The 23,735-nt window shown below is 32.7% G+C and overlaps 2 protein-coding genes across 5 annotated transcripts in view; one reads left to right on the forward strand and one right to left on the reverse strand.

Moving 5' to 3' along the window:
• Positions 1–1,296: 1,296 nt before the first annotated feature.
• LOC128224547 (uricase-like) lies at positions 1,297–20,384 on the reverse strand. Of its 3 annotated transcripts, none has more exons than XM_052934422.1 (9): positions 20,269–20,384; positions 15,753–15,865; positions 14,276–14,401; positions 13,355–13,471; positions 11,559–11,637; positions 8,958–9,144; positions 7,990–8,113; positions 7,542–7,640; positions 1,297–6,660 (listed from the first exon to the last, which is right to left on the reverse strand). In XM_052934422.1, the coding sequence occupies exons 2-9, from the start codon at positions 15,855–15,857 to the stop codon at positions 6,586–6,588; spliced, it is 912 nt and encodes a 303-aa protein (XP_052790382.1). In that variant the 5' UTR covers positions 15,858–15,865; positions 20,269–20,384; the 3' UTR covers positions 1,297–6,585. The 3 variants fall into 3 exon arrangements, with proteins under 3 accessions (XP_052790382.1, XP_052790383.1, XP_052790384.1); XM_052934423.1 differs by lacking the exon at positions 20,269–20,384 and adding an exon at positions 20,063–20,177; XM_052934424.1 differs by lacking the exon at positions 20,269–20,384 and adding an exon at positions 20,049–20,170.
• Positions 20,385–22,431: 2,047 nt separating this feature from the next.
• Positions 22,432–23,735, forward strand: part of LOC128224171 (E3 ubiquitin-protein ligase LRSAM1-like) — a 39,406-nt gene continuing 38,102 nt past the window's right edge. The window contains exon 1 of one of the 2 annotated variants that reach the window (XM_052933914.1): positions 22,432–22,553. Coding sequence is in view for 1 of the 2 variants with exons in the window: in XM_052933913.1 (XP_052789873.1) it covers positions 22,631–22,644 (14 nt within the window). In the remaining variant the exon portion in view is untranslated. Of the gene's footprint in view, positions 22,645–23,735 lie in introns of both variants that reach the window. The other variant, XM_052933913.1, reaches the window with a different exon arrangement.

Below are 23,735 nucleotides of genomic sequence, written 5' to 3' on the forward strand. Positions count from 1 at the left end.
CAGAAAAAAGAGCGCGACTAATCTAGGACATTTTATTGTCATACCTGGTTGTCTCGTCGTCTGCTTATTTAAAAACATATATGGGCGTAAATTTGACTGTATTACTATTTCTTTTGAAAATACACGCCGACTACAGGAGATCCAAAAGGGGCAGAAGCAGACGAGAAAATTGAATGTAGCCTTTGTAAGCAGACGGCGAAATTGATTGGTGGTATTTTAAGCAGACGACATATGAAAAAGAGGGAAATTATTTGTTTCAGTGTAAGATCGTTATATATTTCACCGAGCGAGCACCATTAGTTTTTATTTCTAGAGTGACGTAGAGTGGTGAAATATATATTGCTATCTAAAACAGGCATTTTCTCTTTATACAATTGCCTCAAAATGATTTTAAAAGGCATTTGATTACATTTCATTAGAAAACGCACCAAATTGGATGCGCATGTAACGTCATTTCTGAAATGACGTCATTGATTTTGTGTCTCAGCTTCATGCACGCTTATGTTTGATTTAGATAGCAGAACGTGCTCAAACAAGAAAATGACTATGACCTTGAAAATAAGTGACCGGAACATGTGCCCTATGCACTTCATCTTGATGTGGCGAACATTTATGCCACGTTATTTTGATATCCTCCCTTCATGCGCCATTGTAGAATGAGTAATGGGGCCGGGAAAGAATATTACGTTGATCTTTGTTAACTAAGTGTGACCTTGACCTTGAAATTATGCGGCTGGAAAATGCGCTCCTAAGAACGTTTGGATGTGGCGAACCATTTATGCCAAGTAAGTTTGATATCTTTCATTCAAATGATAGCTTAAAATGAGTCATGGGAGGAGGACAAAAAAAGCCTTTTTTTCTGACCTTTAATTACTAAGTGAAAATGACCTTGAAAAGAACGTGTTTGGAAAACGCGTCCCGGACTGAGCAAGTCGTCTCAATGTGGCAAACGTCTGTGCCAATTTACCAGCATTTTGATAGCATTCCGTTCAGGGTAAGTGGCGAATGAGTTATGGATTGGGACAAGTTCAGACTTCTGATTACTAAGTGTGACGTTGACCTTGAAATTACGTCACTTGAACATACGTCACTCTGCACGTCGTCTCGATGAAGTGAACATTTGTACCAAGTTACTTCACAATCATTGAATTGTTTCATTTCTTGAAGGATTACGAAGTAAACACAACTAAACCCACATAATTAGAATTATTGATATTTGAACAAAGTGGTAATTATATTTGACCGTATGAACACAATAACAGTAGAGGTTAAGGCCAATAAAAACACTCCGTAAACTGATTTTGAAAATAATTTATTACTCTAGAATATATTTATATATATATTGCAACATATCTGTAATTCTAAAAAAACGAATCAAAAAGAATCTGGCTAATTTGAAATACAAGACTTCACATCAATCACATTATACAGTATGGTTAATGCACCAGTCAATTGTTACCACGCCCCCAACCCCAGGTCCGGGGGTAAACCGCGGATAGCGGTGGAAATGGGCCGTGTTATTACCTTCCAGGTGGCCCCACAGTGCCGAGTGAATGCTGTGGTTTTGTTTTCGTGCCGAAACTGCGGGGAATGAGCCTAACCTAGGATGTCCACGGGGTGCGGGAGCATTTAGCGAGGATTTTACTAGCAGTTTGTTCCCGCAGGGCGAGGATTTTAACCGGGATCAGCTGGACTGAAAGTCAAAGTCCCCGCGCTATCCCCCGGACCTTGGGGCCGTGGTTACAATTGAATGGTGCACAATACAACCTCAACAATGGTAAACGGTACCTTAACAAAAACAAATTGTATGTAAAACCATTAAATCTCCCAATAACTCTTTTTAGATAGCACTTCCAAGAACAGTACAATATGTACAAAATATATTGAAATGAAACTTTTTTTTAAATTACCCGATATAACACAAAAAAACAACATGTTATATAATTGTCTTTGAATACACAAAAAAATACAAGTACACACAAAGTGGATGATATCAATACCTAGCTGGTCTGTTGTTTTTTTCTTTTGTCAATACAAAGGGAAATAACTCAACATGTATAAAATCCAGAGTTATTGCACACAGTTTGTATTCATTTTGCAAAAGATCTATCAGCTTTATCAATATTGGATTCTGTCAGTACTAAAGTCTAAATGTATCTTTTTCTTATTTTAAATATACATGTATATCACACTTAAACATGAGATGAAATTTATTTTCCATGACTCTGCCATCACAAAATACACATTCAATGATGTCTTTATTTTTGGTTTCCCCTTGCTACAAATTTGCATATCATTACTAGTAACATTGGTGTAAATATAAGTAAGTCTTGTGTGAACATTTTGTTGACATGCGTGTCCAACCAACATTTGGTAAAGTTATAGTTTTTACAACCTTCCTTGACAAATAGGCTTATAGCAAGTGGGCTTGCTTATCAAGGCTATAACATTACCCCAATTTCTGGCCTCAAAAAACAAACTTCAAAGCTAAGATGCAATGCAATACAACCACAAACGATGAACATATCTTTAAAGGGACACATTGACAGATTATATGGTGGCAACATATTTTTTTTAATTTCTTGAAAAGGAGTTATTTTAGTTACATATTATTATTATTATTATTATTATTATTATCAGAAATTTTTTTCTTGAAAAGGAGTTATTTTAGTTACATATTATTATTATTATTATTATCAGAAATTTTTTTATTGAAAAGGGAGTTATTTTAGTTACATATTATTATTATTATTTATTTTTATTATTATTATCATCATTATTATAACAAAAAATATTATTATTTTATTAATATCATTATTAATATAATTATTATTATTATTATAGAAACTCATTTGAACTTGATCTATTAAAATTAAAACTTTAATCATCCATTTTCAATAGCCTTACAAACGCTTCTCCGCAAAATAGAGCATTTTGTTACATACATTTGTATTTAAATAATCATTAACATACATGTAAGAGCTCTGATTTAATCATTTCATTATTTTTTATTACTGTACAAAAACATATTGTTCACAATTCAAACAAAATTTATTTTTGTTTCATATTTAACCCCATCAAACATGATCGAGTACCTTTAAGATATAAAGAAAAACAGAAGTTTAAGTGAAATGAGACACATCCTTTAATATATTTCTTATATTTTAATATGGACTTAAATTAATACATTTAAGATGCAATCTTACTAAGAAAAAAGATTTACCACAATTAATACAAATGTTTATTTATACCAAAAATGATGAATAAATATCGAAAACAATGGTTCTTATGAAGGATACCAAGTTTAATTTGAAAAAAGTGCAGAAAACACGTATTTCTATCTTATAAGACATCACAGTAAATCTTTTAGCGCTCACCAATCATTTAATATTTTTAGATGTTTAAAGCTATTAAATTCATGGTTACAATCTTGTTATCAGTAATTAATATTTTCCATAAGTGTATAATTAAATTAGGAGTTAAAGGTTTATCACTCAAAATCTATGTTTGTTATACATGTGTATGTATTGATTTTAAATAGAGAGTCACTTTCATGTGGACTTAAATTCATACAGTAAATGCAATGTTCAAATGTAAAATACACATTGATAAAAGTAAAGATTTTTTCGTTTGAAACAGAGAATACAAATAAAAGAGTCGCATATAGAGGCTCATGGCTTATGAGTGTTGCTTGTTCAGTCGAACCCCAAGGGGCTAAGCTCTTTATACTGTCTTTGCAACATTCGTTCCAAGTTTCATTTGAATGTTTTGAACAGTATTTTGAACAATTTAATAACAATACCTCAATTATTTATTTTTAAAAAAAGCAAATGAGTTACAAATGATCTTAACCAAAATGGAAAAGAAAAGTGAAAAATAATAAAAGACAAAATAGAAATGGCTTTCATTTTAAGATTAATACTGTTATGTGATGTTCTATGCAATTTTAAAACAAAACTTGTAATCTTTATCACATAGAGAAAAAGTAGCAATATTTTTAAGAAATATGCTTTAATATATCAAATATGGTGATAATTAAAGAAGTCCAACTTCAACACAAATTATTTATTTATGAAACAACGTTTCGGCCATTCGGCCTTCATCAGGTTGTTAATATATCAAAAGAATTCAAAGTTTTCTGTTTAACATATAAAACATATTAAATATATGACATTTCAAACACTAAATTGATCAGGATTATTTTGTTTACATTATTTTTTATAATAAACCATCAAAAAGCATGAAATCAATATATATATATATCAATGGCCTCACTTTCAAATGTCGAAGCTACAAAATCCCATTTTTTCAGTAGCAACAATTTTACCGTAATTCACCTAAGAGTCTTGGTAATTTGTTAATTTGGTCACACATTTCTTTTACAAAATGCCGAAGCTACAATTTTTGTTGTTACAATTTCTTAAGGTTCGGTATTTTTGCTTCTCTGTGAAATGTCCAATCATCGCTCGACATTTTGATCACATGATACAACACCATTTTCTCATTGGACTATTTCTTGACATTTTGAAGTGAGGCCATCGATATGTAACACCCACAAAAAAACACTAAACTAGTGATACAAATAAAAGAAACATTTTATTTAGACATGAAATAGTTACAAAGACGTGTTGTAATAATTCTGACCAGTCAGTTTTTTGACAACATTAAAAAAAAACAATACAAGAAAGCTGAACAACAATAAAAAAGCTTCTTAATATTTCACAAAATCTCAAAATATTTTATAAAAAATGTCAAGTAATTTGAAAACTTATCCTACAGTATTGAATTTGATTCTGGCAGATAAAAGGGGCCAGTTTTATTTTCCAGTAAACAATTTCTCAAGAATGACATTTATTTATCTTGGGATTCCAATTTTTTTTTATATAGTATTTTTACATCATAGAAAAAGCTATAAAATAAATTAATCCTGATTATTGTAAAGTCTATATATCTAAATTTTTTAACAGCTGGTGAGACAGACTTTTGTTAAACCAATATTTCATGTTCTCCATGTAATTTGAACATCCCTTTGGTCCATGCATTGCAGTAATGATACTGTCAGGGATGGTAAAAAATAAAAAATAGATTTTGATATAATTAAAGTGCCTGTTAAAAAATCTTTATAAGCAAATAAAAAATCACATGGGTATTCTTTTCTTTATTAAGCTGAGTGCTTTCGCTTGTAGCTCATCAGGGCTTATAAAATTATATAATGTTACTTTTTTATTTGGTTACGGTATATACATATAGTGTGATCTGATAATTATTGCCTTTAAAACCATTCTCATTGATCAGAGGTTTAATCGTGATCAATCTATGGTACGCATAGCATCATTACTCTGGTGAACGAGAATGTTAAAAACATGTTTGCAACTCGAAAGTCAAATAAAGGTGTGTGTTTAATCATTAACTTTTATTAACATTCTTTACATTAAAGCAGCCCTCTCACAGATTAGCATGTATGACATTTCTTTTCAAAAAATGTCTCAGAATCAGCTTGTTTTGGCATCAATGCCTTCAATTCAGTCATTCAAGATACCTCACAATAGAACAGTTCTCAATTGTATGAAAAACTGTCGAAAAATTTAATTTTTCTTAAAGCGTTGGTAACAAGAAATGCTATAAACACTACCTTTATATTATATCCAAAAATAATTTCACTATTCCCCCGACAGACACCGCTACCTTTAGCTTGTGCGTGTACAACCAACAAACATACATGATGGATTTATTTCTAACCTGTAAAATTTCCGTATAAATATGACATGATTGATACATTAAACATGAACACCTGCAGAGAATGTTTGTATTACGCACTGCATTTTTGAATTCCGTATCAGACAGTAGCCGGTGTAACCTGCTTGCAAATCTACTTTCAGTATAATACGAAAAAGAAATACATTCATGTTGGATGATTGTCATTTTTTCAAGAAAGTTTTTTGTTACTTTTATTTTAAAAATTCTTTTTAGGTTTGAAATATAGGAATACTTTGTTAGTCGATTGAAATGTGGAATTTTAGCATTTTTTATTGCTTGCTTAACAAACACTATTAAGTAATAAAAAAACCTGGCCCTGATTTCTACAAAATTCTTAAGCTTAACAGATTTAAGTAGCTTATTTTCTTTAACAAAATCTCTAACTTTAACCTCATTTTATTATATAAAACTTAGTTTTAGTCAGACAGATTTAAGAAACTTAAGTAGTTTCGAGAAATCAGCCCCCATAAATCAACCATCTAATATTCTCTTCTTATTTTAAAACCCATTTTTGAAGATTTTATGATTTTTGCTTCTAAAAATATAATACAATAATTTTGAACAAACAATTTCTTTTTAATAATTTCTACACAAATTCAATTCTTTCTGCAAGCAAATTTTGATTCAGAAAACATACAAAAAATGAAAGCATGTTTCAATAATATTAAGATTGGTCAAACAATATTTTAAACTCAAGACAGACAACAATTTCACAACTAGGAAGAAAGTTGATTGGCAAATCTTCAGCTGGATGTAATAAAGTCTGATTGTTTAATCTGGATGCAGTGGTCTACCGATATTTTAGCCGCTATTTGATTTTTAGAAAGCTCACAACTTGGAAGATGGTGATCGTCGAATCTGGGCGTGGATGTTGCCAGATGGCTTATCTACGGCCATGTAAACCTGTATGAAAAGAAATTAAATACTTCAATAGAAATACATGTACATGTAAATAGTCTGAAGAGGACCAAAACAAGAATATACCAACTTATGTCTTTTATTTCTTTTCAGTTCAACAAGTGTCATAAAAGAAACTAACTTCGCCAGAGTAATATTAACATTTATTGCCATTTATTATTTACAATGATTTCTATCATAAAAGATGTAGCCATCATGAAATTATGTCATTAATTATTATAAAATTTGTGACTTTGTTAGCAAAATGAGTATTGCAATGGAAAATGTGACGTTTTCATTTTTGTTATGTTTAATGCCATCATAGTTATTTTGACATATTTTCCAAAAATTATTTTAATTGAATTTATACATTTTTGTGAACTGGTTTTTAAATCCTCACCTAAATTACATACATATATATATATACATAAATGTAAAACTTTTCATAGGATTTATAAATGAGTAGTGTAGAAACCCTTAAATTGTTCTCTTAACCTCTAGTTGTCAGGTTAGCACAGTGGTTAGCGCACTCGCTTCTCACCAAGGCGACCCGGGTATGATTCCCGGCCTGGGCGCATGTGAGTTTGGTTAGTGGTCACCAAGCCAGACAAGTGGGTTTTCTCCAGTTACTCTGTTTTCCCCCCACAACACAAGACCACACTTTCGCGCAACATCGTGCCAACCAGAGTGACTTACCAGTAGTATAAGATATCCTAACTTTCTTCACAATTGTTGTTAAATATATACTGTTTAAACTAAATCCTTAATTATTTGTTTTATACTAACTGATAAGCTTTCCGGTCTGGTTTATTTTACAAGTTCATTGTTTGTTTAACTTAATTTTGCACGAACAAACAAATCTCAAACCATTCTCAAAAATAGTTTACCTGGTTATTTTCACATCCGGAGAATTCCAACTTTGGAAATCGGGAGAAATCGACATCAAAGTAATGTTTGTTGGGCAGCGTTATATCAATTCTGTCAACCTGTTCAAGAAATAAGTCACTTAAATGTTATTTCTAAAGTTTTGAATAATTCCAATTTCTATTTCTGTTTTCTTCAGACAATAATTTTTAGGACATTTTTTATATCAAAGTGTATAATATTTTTAAAAACTATCTTCTCTTATGAATAACAAAGTTACATTAAAATGTACCGTAATACAAAAATATTTGGTGAATTGAATCAAAATATGACGTTAAATATATTTTAATTTGTACGGTAATCCAATTTTTTAGCTTTGATTATATGATTGTGTTTAACAATAATCAGCACATAGCATTTATCATAGTGATGTACAACTCTAATAATACATGTAACTTTATATACATGTACCTGTGGAATCCTGGCTATAGCAGCTTTCCCAGAAATATACAGGGTGTTTTGTACAGAGGCGGAAAACATTCCCGTCTCTGGTGGCCCCGCAAACTTCTCAAGAATGGTCGACTTTACAATCTCCCTGAAGAAAAGTGTTTGATTGTATCAGTAGATATAACTAAGTCAAGCAAATAACTTATTACAATTCCGTGAACTAGTGCACCTATGTCAGTCGCCACTGGATGTGACCTTGACATTTGACCTCTGATCCTAAAATCAATAGTGTAGTTTGGAGACGGCATTGGTATTATTAATCAACTTAATACAGAGTTTTCAAACTTGGTATATGCATGGTCACAGTCAATAGTGTTCCTGTACTGACCATGACCAATGTGCATATTATATGATATACCAAGTTTGAAGACTCTACATAAATTTGAATAATAACCCAGGTGCCACCTCTAAACAAAGTAATCCCGAATTGTCTACCATGCATCGCAGGTGATAGAACAATCAAAAAAATGTAAACTAAACTTTCTGAGCTTAAAGCTGCACTTGCATAGATTGATTATTTTGACAATTTTTTTTTGTCTTGGAATAAGCCAATTTTGTGTTAATATCTGGAAACCAGTGATATAAGACTGCTGACAAAAGAGCAGATCACAGTTTTCATATTTGTGTTTGAAAATTGATGTTTTATGGCTAAAAACGTTTTTAACGCTCTAAGAAAATCTTATTTGAGATCTGTTCTATTGTGAATTGTCTAATATGACTGAAGTGAAGGCACTGATGCCAATATCAGCTGATTTTGAGACAAAAAAAAAGTGTCAAAAATTACAATCTGTGAGAGGGCAGCTTTAACAAAGCCTTTTTTTTTTACTAAAGACTACAAAAAGGTTTTCTGCAAAACACTTTTCTCCAAATCTTGTCTTGAACACATTTACGCATGAAACTGACCTTAAAAAAAGATTAAAGTAGTTTTATACCACGCTTTGTCAAAACAGAATCCCATGGCCGTGTTGTACCACCAATCAGCCGTGACGACTGTGGACATGACTCTGTCGTCTGTGTCGGGTAGCGTACGGAACTCGTCTGTGACAAACTGACGGAATGCCGACTCCGTAGTTTTTAGAACTCGTAAATTGCGTATACCTGCCATCACCACTGGTTGCTCTGAAAGAAAATTTATCGATTTAATTATAATGAAAAAAGTCAAAATGCAGTTTATAAATTAATTATACAATAATTGATTATTAAGTATGATTTATTATGTTTTAAAAATGGTAAAAAGGGTAAACCTAAAATTTGTACACCTTTTTTGAAAAAAAAGGATAAAAATTGATAAAAAATTATTTTCTTTCAAAAAAAGCTAAACTTTATATAACAATGTTCAGCCTGGACCTTCAAACTCACTGAAGCACGCACATACATGGAACCACCATTGTGACAGCTATGTCAAGCTCACTGCAAGCAGGCTCAACAAAAATCCTAACTAAAATTGCAGTAGACTGAACACCAAAATTTTAATATCCTTGTTTTTGCATTATATTTTTCAAGTTGAAAAAAGGGCATAACTCAATTATTATTAATGCCAGAATTGTGGGTATTTCTTTACATTTGGGCATTGTTTCAAGCAAGATGTGTACAAAGTTTCATTAAAACTAATGAATACTTTTTTAGCTATGGTCAAGGTTTAAGTTTAAGCACGATGACAACAACAACATGCTACAACAACACACCAACAATGACAAGCTACAACTACACACCAACAATGACATGCTACAACAACACACCAACAATGACATGCTACAACAACACACCAACAATGACATGCTACAACTACACACCAACAATGACATGCTACAACAACACACCAACAATGACATGCTACAGCAACACACCAACAATGACATGCTACAACTACACACCAACAATGACATGCTACAACAACACACCAACAATGACATGCTACAACAACACACCAACAATGACATGCTACAACTACACACCAACAATGACATGCTACAACAACACACCAACAATGACATGCTACAACAACACACCAACAATGACATGCTACAACAACACACCAACAATGACAAGCTACAACTACACACCAACAATGACATGCTACAACAACACACCAACAATGACATGCTACAACAACACACCAACAATGACATGCTACAACAACACACCAACAATGACATGCTACAACTACACACCAACAATGACATGCTACAACAACACACCAACAATGACATGCTACAACAACACACCAACAATGACATGCTACAACTACACACCAACAATGACATGCTACAAATACACACCAACAATGACATGCTACAACAACACACCAACAATGACATGCTACAACTACACACCAACAATGACATGCTACAACTACACATCAACAATGACATGCTACAACAACACACCAACAATGACATGCTACAACAACACACCAACAATGACATGCTACAACTACACACCAACAATGACATGCTACAACAACACACCAACAATGACATGCTACAACTACACACCAACAATGACATGCTACAACAACACACCAACAATGACATGCTACAGCAACACACCAACAATGACATGCTACAACTACACACCAACAATGACATGCTACAACAACACACCAACAATGACATGCTACAACAACACACCAACAATGACATGCTACAACTACACACCAACAATGACATGCTACAACAACACACCAACAATGACATGCTACAACAACACACCAACAATGACATGCTACAACTACACACCAACAATGACATGCTACAACTACACACCAACAATGACATGCTACAACAACACACCAACAATGACATGCTACAACAACACACCAACAATGACATGCTACAACAACACACCAACAATGACATGCTACAACTACACATCAACAATGACATGCTACAACAACACACCAACAATGACATGCTACAACTACACACCAACAATGACATGCTACAACTACACATCAACAATGACATGCTACAACAACACACCAACAATGACATGCTACAACAACACACCAACAATGACATGCTACAACTACACACCAACAATGACATGCTACAACAACACACCAACAATGACATGCTACAACAACACACCAACAATGACATGCTACAACAACACACCAACAATGACATTAAGTCAACCACAAACCCAACAATACCATGCACCAACAATGACACCAAGGCTATCACAAACCCAACAACGCCACACGCCAACAACGACACCAAGGCACTCACAAACCCAACAAAGACAGGCACCGACAACACCAACAGAGCCATCACATCCCCTCCTTTTCTTTAAAAAATATGTGAACTAAAACAGTGCATGTGTGAAAACAAAACTAAATGTTAATTGTTGAATTTAGTTTTTATCAATTAGTCAAATAGACTGTCAGTTTCATATAAGGTCACATGTAAACTTCAAGCCTGAACCTCTCAAGCAGAAAATAGAAGCTTTGCAGTGTTGAACTCATAGAACTTAAAACCCCCTTTGTTAACCTCACAGTATTGTATTGTACATTTAATTGTGAAGTTACAAACCCTCTCGTTTCTGCTGCACTTCACAAATACGTGTACCGTCGGCAACAAATTGGAACGCATGGTTATGGGGCTGGCCCTCCTGAAAAATGCAAATATTCCTGGTAAGGCGACCATAAATTAATTGCTAGATTATTTTTTTTCTGCCTCCCCTAAATTTTTATTGACTCAAATAAAAATGTTGAACTAGTTTCTGTTAATATGTATTAATCAGGTACTGTCTGGGGAAAGCCGTTTATTCATACTTGAGTATCATTGTATAACATTCACATGTAAAAAAGGAAAATTGTTACAATCCTGTTCATTGATCATCTAGAAACACAGGTATACTGTCCCTAATGCAATAAGAAAGTGCATGATCACATATTCAACAGTGAAACAGTCATCTTAGAAAAATAAAAATATTACCCCTGCCCCCATTTACAATAATATTTGGATGTTACTCCTATTCTTATGCAATTTAATCGCATTAAACCTTGAAAATCAAAATTGTAGAATCTTGAAATTACTAAATATTGTAAAAACTTGAAATTACTTCAGTTCTATGTTACTATGTTAAGAACTTTTGTTTTGTGGGTTTAGCTCTCATTGAATAAGATATTGCAGTGAAAATCAAAACCTAAACTTAAGGTATAAAAAGTTCTTAGTTATATTAAAATCTCAATGAATAAGAATAAGCGGAGAGAGACAAGTGAACAATACCTGCTATCAGAGAAAAATATCGTGAATATCGAAGAGATTAAATATTTTCTGCTTGACTAGAAGTTTGCTTTCTTTCGGCATAATGCACCATGTAATCCTTGGAAAAATACCGATAACTTCAAAATGAGTGAATTTTCTTAGGAGAAATGTGACATACCTTTTTTATTGTTTAAATCAATTGGCTTTTAACTAAATTTCAAAGAAATGTATGGTTGTCATATACTTGAAAAACTGGAAATGGCAATTTTCTAAATCTGAAGTGTTGCCTGTTTAAGTTGAAATGTATAGGGAAATTAATTAGTAGTGTTTAACCTTAAGATGGGACCCAGTATTAACTCTAGAGTCTTTATTTGGTTTATGTAATATGCAATTGAACCTCCTCGGCCATTTTCCATCAAAAACAAACAAAAATGTATATGGACCGTTTACAATGTCAGAAATATTTACATTTAACTACGCAGAAAATAGATCACGTAGTAATGTAAATTTAGCAGCTAAACTAAGGACCTTTACTGATGGAAATCTTAAAGATGCACTCTTACTCCCAAATAAGATTTACCACAATTAATAATATTGTTTTAACAGTCCTTAAGGTTGAATAAATGTCGAAAACAATGGCTCTTATGAAGGATACCGAATTTAATTTGAAAGAAATGTGTATAAAACACGGTATTTATACCTTAAAATGTATAGTAGATCACAGTAAATCTTTTAGTATTCACCAATTATTTAATATTTTTGCACTTTCTGCTGTTAAATACACAGTCACAATCATGTTATCAGTAATTAATATTTTCCATGATTGCATTATTTAGTAAGTAGTTAAAGGTTTATCACTCAAAATTTATGTTTGTTATACATGTGTTTGAATTGATTTTGAATAAGAGTGTCACTTTAATAATTTATGCAATAATATTTTTCACTGACAATCAATTTGACTTTAGTAACACAAATTACACTTTAAAAAACTAAAATTAATTAATATTATTATCAATTTTACAAACTACTTCAACTGATATACTGGCATTCATCCTAGGTTGATGGAAACTTGTCTGATGCTTTCGGATTGTTTAATATGGTGTGGTCCTGGAACTTACAATTTGAATCCTCTTCCATGGGTACTCTTCAATGGAGATTTTTGTAGCTACAACGTGCGGGTACTTTCTGAGAAAATGCTCGCTCAGAATCAAAGCAAACGTTTCTATATTCTTCACCTTAAATGAAACAAAAACATAGATTTAATAACACAAAAGTATACAGATCAGAAAAACAAAATATAAAACATTTATAATGAGTTTCATGTTACAATCATCATCAAAAGTTTTCAACTACTGTATATTTAAAAATTACAATTTTTGTGCAATCTGATATAACATAAAGTACAGATAAAATTTGTGTATGTATACATATTAATAAATGCCATCCATTTTTTTTGCATACTTCGGTAAGATTTACCATTTACATTTTAACATTATTCGGGATTGGTGTTAACTGTGAGGTTTGTGCAAGTAAACTGGTTTCAATCGCAAGTAAATTGACATTTTATGGACCATTCCATAGCAGTTCCTTACAATCCTTGATAAACACTCCTAGTTTTATATATCATATGTTGTTTGTGTAGTTCTGTGTGGTAACGTTCCATGTTTCTGGTCTGTGATTTTTTTTTTGCTCTTTGTCATTGGCTTTGACCCTGTGGCCATTAAACAGGATTTATGTTTAAACTTTGGACTACTAGATAAAAGCACTTTTTTAACTGAATAAACAGAAAATAGAATAATAAAATATTTTAGAATTAAAAACATACCTACATCTTTATCAAAAATTAAAACACTTTTTGCGAAACCCTTATTAAACAGGTTTAATTTTTTAACTTTAAACGCAACTGGCAGAATTTCTTTCTACATGTACTATAAAATCAAACATAAGACATAGGACATTCTGTTAATCGAAGTTCAAAAGGTACATGTACATTACTCTATGAAATCCCTCAAAAAACATGATTTTACGGTAATTCTTACCCCATGTTGCTTTGCAAGAACATGTACGGTATTTTTCTGCGTGTCTGTTGCGATGACGTCAGAGTTATCCTCAAATATGTAGTCGCGGTGGTTGTTTAATGTCAGCGCTGTGCAGACTTCTAACTCCTGGATTAAAACAATTTCGTTTGGATGAAAATGCAACATGACCTTAAAAGCAGAGCTATTAAAGCTGCACTCTTACAGATTGAAGGTTTTGACAACTTTTTTTCATTTTCTGTCTTGGAACAAACCATTTTTTGCGAACATCCATGGAAATTAGTTATATAAGACTACTGACAAAAATATAGATCGCAGATTTTTATATTTAAGTTCAAAAATTGAACAGAAATATGAAAGACTGCGATCTGATCTTTTGTCAGCGATCTTTTTTCATTGGTTTACAGATATTTACGCAAAAATTTGCTCTTTCCAAGACAAAAGTTAAAAAAATGTTAAAATGGTATATCTGTGAGAGTGCAGCTTTAAATACATACTATACTGTACAAATATCAAACAAATCGTGTAACTCCTGTCATTGCTTAGGCAACTATAAAATAATTGATAGATTTTCATCCCAACCCTGACGATTTTATTGACTCAAATAGGAATGCCAAACTTAAGGATCTGTATTTGCGTATCGGTCTGATACTGTCCTGGAACGGTGTTAAGACATACCTACAGCATCAGTTACGATTTTTTTCGTGCTTCCTCTAAAACACATGTATATGGTCCCTTATGTGATAAGAAAGAGCACAAACACATATTCAATGGTGAAATAGTCATCTAAGAAAAATAAAGAATAGAATGTCATTCCCCGCCCCCCTTTAAAAAAACAATTGGATGAAAATCTACCAATTCATTTATTTCGGCCTTAATAATTCTTTTATGCATGTATTAAGTGTAAACCTACATTATGACCCTTTCAAACTTTTTCATGGAGAAAACAGTTAAGAGTGCTCGGGGACTCATGTTAAATCTAAAACATGAATGTTCTTTATATTAATATCAAACTTTTAATGAAACCCAGTTTATGGTATGCCAAAAAAAACAGGGTTGTGCCAGGAAAATTATGATCTTAAGCCCAAGGTTTTTTCCACCTTTTTATAAATGGGGCTACTGGGCCCTTAGAATTTTGAAAATAAATAAATGCCTAAAATTGTGAATTTAAGATGGTATACATGTATTTTAATCAAGGAAACAATGCAAAGGCACTTTATGATACAGACTTTTTACAGGATTTCTAGGGATAAATATGCATTTAATCATAAGAGTACTAGTTAACTTGATAGAAAAAAATATATTTGGATTATAAATTACAGTCCACATTTTGTGAAAAAAGTATACTTTTTGGGATATGGATTGGGCTGATTTCCGGACCCGTTTTTAGTAAAAAAAAAAGCACTGAAGAATTACGATCTTTATTTAAATGGGGCCCATTAGTCAATAAACTTTAACATAATTATGTATAGTAACAAACCTTAATAGAATGTTTTGCCTGGCCTTTCCTGACATAGAGCAGTTTGACGAAGTTCTTGCCGTAGTCAGACACCACAAACTCTGTTTGTACTTGGTCGCCACTCATCTTTGAAGCTGTAAAGAAAATAAACATAAACATGTAGTTAAGTCTCAGTGATTCATTTTGATGCATATCTTTATTACTAAAACCTCTGTTTTATCTGACGAGGGAGACGGGGGAGGGGATGGGGGAGTGGGATCGTGGGGGGAGAGGTCAAACGTTGCACGTCCATCTTCGGAGCTGTAGAGAAAACAAGAGATGTTTGTCAAACATGCCCCCCACCCCCCACCCCTGAGCGCGATGTTGTCAGGATAACTTGGTTAATGCAATGAAATATGCAGCAACCAAAATGAAAGCTGATTTGTCATTGACATAGCATGCCTTTGAGGCAGTTTTAAGAGGTCACTCTAAGCATGTCCATTATGGTAATTATGATGACATGAAAGTAAATATTCAATTTACATTCTATCAGACTTAATTATCTTTGATTTATTCATGATTTCCCCAGTTCTGCTTATATCATTGTTTAATTATTTTAGGCTATACAAAAAGTAATTGTTTGTTTTGAGTTTTAAAATATATTGTAGCTATTGGGATTTTAATAAAAAAAATTGTAAAGTTATTTTGATTTATATATTTTTTCACTGCAACCCGTTACCTTTTGTTCTGGGTACAGTTTTGGATAAATTCCCTTGAAAAATACTATCCAAAATAAGGTTGGGAGGGAAAAAAGAGAAGGTCTGAAAACCAGAAAAGAACGGTATTTTTGTTATGCCTTAGTGAAACAGTTACTGGTCTAGAACACTGAACAATTTTACGGTCATATATGTAACCTCCAAATTACATACACTGAATAACAATGAGTCATAAAACTTACATGTACCTTCATTAAATGCAAAGACATGGTTTTACAGTACAGATACAATTGTGTCAAATCAACTACATGTATCATTGGATTGTCGTTCCTCATTTCTAATAAAAAAAATCCAGTTAAACACTATATATTTTACAAAGATTGTGAAGAAAGCTATGATTGCTTATACTAAGTCACTCTCGTTGGTACGATGCAACGCGAGAGTGTGGTCTTGTGTTGTGGGGGAAACCGGAGTACCCGGAGAAAACCCACTTGTTCAGCTTTGTGACCACTAACTAAACTCATTTGCACCCAGGACGGGAATCGAACCATGGTACTTTCTTCCGTTACACTTCATACATACACCATGTACCATGGGACGATTGACTGACAAAATCTTGTTTTAATGAATATGCATGTGGCAGGAGAGACAATTCTTCTTCCAATGAATTCGCATGTTACACTCAAATATTATTTAATAACTTAACAGTGTCAGTAGCCTTCGTGGTCTTGACTACTGTCAAATATTATTGTACTGAGCAGGTGGACCCGGGTCAACTCTGACAATATATATTTGGCAGAATATATTTCAACTGTAAAGCATCTGGAACTTTGCGGTACTGAACTTCATGATATGAGATTTTCCTAGCCATATTGCCCACGGTACAGTGTAACACAACGAAGCATAGCATAGTGCGTATCGGGGGTCTCTGAAGATGAGCTTATAATGTTTCTCTTGTCTTGTTTAATCATATGCCATTAACCATTCTCAAACCAGTCTGTCTTTCCATCAACATCTAGTCACACTTTTTTCATTTTTAAAGGGACTAGACACAAGATGGTCCCAAAATCGACAGATACAGTATTTCCTCAAACAAGCCCAGAATTATCAATACGAACAAGAATGAGGCAATAATACATCATTTAACATCAGTATGTAAGACTCAATGCGTTGTGTTGTGTCACTTTAACAGGTTTACAAGTACACCACAATTGAAAAGAAGTTTGTTTGGCCTTATTCTGACCCACTCAGCAACCTGAGTAATTATTTATTAATTATAATTTTAAAAAAACAGGGGCATAGCTAGCCCTCTATTCATGTGGATTCATAATTGTGCTAGGTGGTTTCGGGGCATGCCCCCACAGAAAAAAATTAAAACCATGGTGCATTCTGGGTGTTTTGAGGTGCTTTAGTTAGTACTAGAAACTGGACAGTTTTTAGGATCATGTAATCAAGTGTGCATACTGCAACTTTGGCTGATCTTTTTATTTATTTTTTCAGAATCATGTGGATTCAGCCACGTACTCGGGTATAGGCAGTTACGCCTGAATACATACATTATCCTATACCCACGATTAGTTTTGTTTCTTATTTGAAGAACAGGTATCATTGCCAACACTTAAGGTATTTGTATGATAAAACTTAGGAGATAAGACTGCAATTACTATTTTACATCGTCAGCTACCTCATTAAACCAATATACATTCCGTTAATACTACACATTGTCAAGCACTGGGGAAAGATTAACCGACAGTAAATTTCTTAATTAATTCTTAAAGTACATATAAATTGAACAGACAAAAGTTTCTAGTTTTGATGAGAAGTGAAGAAATAGTATTATTAGATGCAATATTCTCTGAAGCTCAATTAACAGGTTGATCTATCACTGGAATCCTTAAAATTATTAACTTGATCTTGGAAAAGTTTACTATTAAAAATACAAATATGTAAATCTTCCAATGATTTGCTTGTGGAGAGAACAAAATTTAGCCAGTTAATTGTCCCATATTGGTACATGATGAGATAGCAAAATCAAGTTTACCTGACCTTAAAGTTGCACTCTCACAGATTAAACATTTTGACACAAGTGTCAGTAACGCTTTTAGCCATAAAACAATAAGTTTGGAACATTGATATTAAAATATTCAATCTGATCTTTTGACAGAAGTTTTACACAGTATATCAATGTTTTTCAGATATTAGCGCAAAAAATGGCTCATTCCAAGACAAAAAATACAAAAGTAAGCTAATTTAATGAAACTTCTGGTCTTGGAGGGGGGGGGGGGGGGGGCATTCCCCTGATACCCCCTTAAATATTTTCTCACTCTAAGGTTCATTTGAGCAGCTATGTACATGTACATGTATAAGATATATAACACTTACTGCACTCACGATCTGTTAAAGCTGCAATCTCACAGATTTACCTTTTTAACAACTTTTTTTTATATAAATATCTAACAACTAGTGATGTAAAGCTGCTAAGAGATGTCATATTGCAGGTTTTCATTTAAATATATATGTTTTATGGCTTAAAGATAATGCTTTAAAGCTGCACTCTCACAGATATACCGTTTTTACAACTTTTTTATTTTTTGTCCGGGAAAGAGCATTTTTTTTGCGTAAATATCTGCAAACCAATAATAAAAGATTGCTGACAAAAGATCAGATCGCAGATTTTCATATTTCTGTTCGAAAACTAATGGTTTAAGAAAAATGCATAAAACATCAATTTTTTAACTTTAATATAAAAATCTGCGATCTAATTTTTTGTCAGCAGTCTTATTTAACTGGTTTCCATGGATTTTCGCAAAAATGTGCTCGTTCCAAGACAAAAAATAAAAAAGTTGTTAAAACGTTCAATCTGTGAGAGTGCAGCTTTAATTTAGAAAAATGCATAAAATATCAGTTTTTAACATAAATTGGTGATTTTTTTCAGAAATATTTTTACAGCCTAGCCTGCCTTGCTAATTGGAGAAAAATAGAAAATCAGAATAAAATAGCAAATATACATGTTTTCACCTTTTTATGCATGCATTATGCTGTGAAAGAGTTAGTCTTGTCAAGATTTTTTTTATTCAAGAAATTCATTATTTTTTTATTCATCAACATATTATCTGCATTTATGTAATTGGAAAAGATTTATCAATTTTTGGGAAAAATGGACATCTTTTCGCAAGGGGAAACAGCCTTTGAAAAGCAGTAAATTGCACAAAAAAAATCACTGTAAATATGAAAACCTGTGATATCATCTGCTTTTTGGTCAGCAGTTGTATATCATGCATTTTTTCAAAAATTGGCTTGTTCAAAGACAAAAATAAAACAAAGTTGTCAAAACGTCCAATCTGTGAGAGCGCAGCTTTAATGTGGTATGGATAATTAGCTAGAATTTACGAAATAACATTCATAATGTTATGACGTGTGCAAAGAAATCAATGAGACATCCCAAATGGTGTGTTAAATCTACAATCCTAATTGTTGTTAACCCTTGTTCAGACTCACAGACTGTTTCGTTGACTTATAAATAAACTGTATCATTGTAGATCAGCGTTATGAAGTGGTAAACATTATATTTTAAAGTCTATATTCATGAACAAATGGAAATAACAGTTAAATGCGTACTCAATTTTTAACACTCACCTCATCCAAATATAGGCATATACCAAAGCTGGCCAAGGCTAATGTTTAATTTGGTTTAAAGTTATATAAATACTCATAATTGTGATAAAATAAACTGTACTGCAGTAGCACTGAAAACAATGAATGATTAAGGCTGAGAAAAAAAATAAAAATGCAACATCGCGCAAAAGGAATTCCAACAAAAATATGAAAAATTTAAGAATTACCAATCTTTTATCAGCTGCTGAAAGAGCACGCAAGGACAATCACGTAGAACGAATGGCAAGGTCAGCGACACGGGTTTGAAAATGATTCCGAGGGTGGGATCAATTTAACGTGGAACATGTTGACATCGGGAGCAAGACAAATCGGCCCCTTACCAAATCGGCCTACTACCAAATCGGCCCCTAAGACATTTCGGCCCTGCCATTTCGTCCCCTTAATTGAAATGACTCGAGACGTTTCGGCCCCTTCGTGATTTTCAACTGAGACATTTCGGCCCCTTAATTTTATTTTATTTTTTATCTTGAGTATAAAGAAAAACATTGTAGGTCTTCTTATAAATGTAAATGAGATCTGTAAATAAGTTGTAAATAAAATCTTGAAATTTACAAATAGACAAAAAACATTGATATGACTGATATAAAAAATATAATTAAAATCTAAATAACTATTAACCCTGATTTTTGATATAAATTGTTAGAAAATCTAAGAAAGTTTATTTGTTATAACTGTTATAAGTAGTAGTAATTATTAATTGATCATTAAAGACGTCAAAGAAAATTTGTCTTTGAACCATGCGTTCTTTTTTGCAAGGCAAACTGTTTGTGTTGTGGGTGTGAAAAAGACATTCAAATACGTGTGAACGAATAATTGTCTTTAATTTGTTAATGTTATTTACAGTTGATTTAAGAAGATTTGAGTAATATAAAGAACGTAAGTATATATATTAAATCGTTTCTAAAATTGGGTACCATTTGTTTTAAACGTGTTGCGTTTTTAAAAATGCCTTTACGTTTCAACCATTAATTTGTTATCTATGTGGTATACTATTGCTCCAGAATAATTATTAATTATTATTTTTTCACAATTAGTGTTTTATCTATACATAATTAGGAAATAATGTTTGTTTTATAGATATGAATTGCAAACAAGTGACAACTTGATAGTTCTACAGATATTCTACAATAAATATGCATTTTAAAAAGAGTAAAACAATATATCCATAATAAAAAAGTGAAATAATATTCTGTTTGAGGTGCGAAGAGATAATTTGTGTTAATCTTTAAGTGTGAGAATAAGCGGTTGGGAAAGTCGGAACAAACCTTGTAGACGTATTTATAAGCTTGTAAAGACAAAGTGTCACAATTCCAACACCTGATACCTTTGTGGAATGTGACAATTCGCCATAAGACCGTCTGTCTAAAAACACCGTTTAAGCCAGTATGGTATTGCATACGTATTCAATATAAGATTAATAATAGTTATTTTCATCCTTGCCTGATTTGAATATAAATAACTGAATTTCATAAAATGTATAACGTATGTCGAGAGTGTTACAGAGACATCAACGCCAGGATCATGGATGAGTGGGACTCATACGATTCCCATAGGGTCGCCTGCGAGGAGTTCCTGAAAAATGTTGGTGCCATCTACGGCGGGCGATAGGTGTTTGGTCAAGACTGATGTTAGACAATGGACATGTCATTATACATAACATTAGCAACATAATTATGTATAATTTTTAAAAATTATTTAAAAAAATGAAGTTTAAACATTTCTTCTTCAAATCTATTTCGTTTTATAAAATTATCTCGTGAATAAATCTTTACATGTTTTCAAGTGTACAGATATTTTCTTAAACTTTTTATCTATACCTTTGTATGCATGTATATAGCTTTGTCTATTAAAAAAATAAATAAATGAAATTACAAGTTTCTTACTTATATTTAGAAATAAAATAAAAATATGTTTTCAAGTGTACAGATATTTTCTTTAAATCTATTTTTATCTATACCTTTGTATGCATGTATATAGCTTTGTCTATAAAAAAACAATGAAATTAAAGTTTCTAACTTATATTTAGAAATAAAATAAAAAAAATGTTTTCAAGTGAACAGATATTTTCTTTAAATCTATTTTTATCTATACCTTTGTATGCATGTATATAGCTTTGTCTATAAAAATAACAAATGAAATTACATGTTTTACTTATATTTAGAAATATTTAGAAATAAAAACAAAAAATAATAAGGGCCGAAACGTCTCGGTGATCAGGGGCCGAAACGTCTACGGAATGGGGACGATTTGGTAAGGGGCCGAAAAGGTAACCGTTTGAGCTAGGGGCCGATTTGGTAAGGGGCCGATTTGTCTGGTAGCCTTGACATCAGCACCGGTTCAGCAATCGGTACACCTTTGAGTTATTCGTTGGTCAGTTGACATTTCACAAAATAAGACAAAAATATTGCGAAATTTTTGTTTATTTCAACAGTTTACGGTTATAAAAGCATTGGTAAGTTTCGCAATGTTATAGATAGTTGTGACTTCTACAAACATATTGTGTCTGAGAAGTACGTATCCATTTGGATCATGATGAAATTTAGGTACAGTATGACTGTCTTGTTTAAATGGTTCATGTCCACCGACATATTAACTGACCATGCATATTGTGTAATTGTGTTCTTAAGATTAAGAATGAATTTTGTTTATATATTCTGTATCAATGAATTTTATTACTTTATTCTCAAACACATCATATAAACCAGCCTAACTGATGTGTTCACTCTGTCACTGACTGACTGGTCCAGGCAAGCTCGGGTAAAATCCTCGTCCTGTAATGGCGAACTGCTGGTAAAATCATCACCAAATGCCCCCGTTCCCAAGTGACCCTGGTAAGGCCCATTCCCCGCTATTTTGGTGCGAAGACAAATCCACCGCATTCACCCTGCACTGCGGGGCGAACCGGAAGGTAAAAACAGCTCATTTCCCCGGCTATCCCCGGTATACCCCCCCGACCTGGGGAGCCGTGGTAACAATTGACTGGTTTATTACCCTATTGTATTGATCATTAATTGGAAATAGAAGTCAAAGTTAACTGGTCACACACAGCTTATGTTTTCGCTTTCAGTTTGGCTCAGTTCAAATGGGCGGGTAAGATTTCAAGCCGAATTGGACATGTCCACTGACCTGCCTCTATAAGCCCTGGTTTTTCTTTAATGTTGTTTTCTTTGTTTTATGATGGTAGATCTATGTTTAAACAGTTCCAAATTTTACATGTTTATAGTGAACTTTTATGTTTACAAACACTTGTAATTATTATTGTTTACGTATATTTCACTCCAGATTATGTTGACACTTTTGGCGATATATCTTAACATATTTATGTTGCTATCATATTATGACAATTGAAAGTCAAATCAACATTTATGAGAACTATATAAGGGCTATGATTGTAGAATTTTCAAGAAGGTGAAATTGGGTAAATGCCTGTATCTTGTCTTAAGTACACTCGCACCAAGTTCTTTACGATAAACAATGATTATTTAAGGTCTCGGACACTTCTGATGACTTTGTTTGCCAAAGTTGAAATTTTGCAGCTGAATCCACATGGTACTCTTGTAAGCAGCAAGCTCTGCTGAAGTGTGACAGTGCAGGGCTTGCTGCTTGAAGTGTGACGGTGCAGAGCTTGCTGCTT

Source organism: Mya arenaria, chromosome 17 (genome assembly GCF_026914265.1).
Source record: "Mya arenaria isolate MELC-2E11 chromosome 17, ASM2691426v1".
Classification (NCBI taxonomy): Eukaryota; Metazoa; Mollusca; class Bivalvia; order Myida; family Myidae; genus Mya; species Mya arenaria.

What these genes read in the sequence shown, in the direction of transcription:
- LOC128224547 (XM_052934422.1), bottom strand. Translation starts at nt 15,857, where the DNA reads ATGAGTGGCGACCAAGTACAAACAGAGTTTGTGGTGTCTGACTACGGC. An exon ending in AGGCAAAACATTCTATTAAG is followed by an intron (nt 14,402 to 15,752) that starts GTTTGTTACTAT and finishes GTTTTAATCCAG; the next exon opens with GAGTTAGAAGTCTGCACAGC. An exon ending in CTATAGCCAGGATTCCACAG is followed by an intron (nt 7,641 to 7,989) that starts GTACATGTATAT and finishes TTTCTTGAACAG; the next exon opens with GTTGACAGAATTGATATAAC.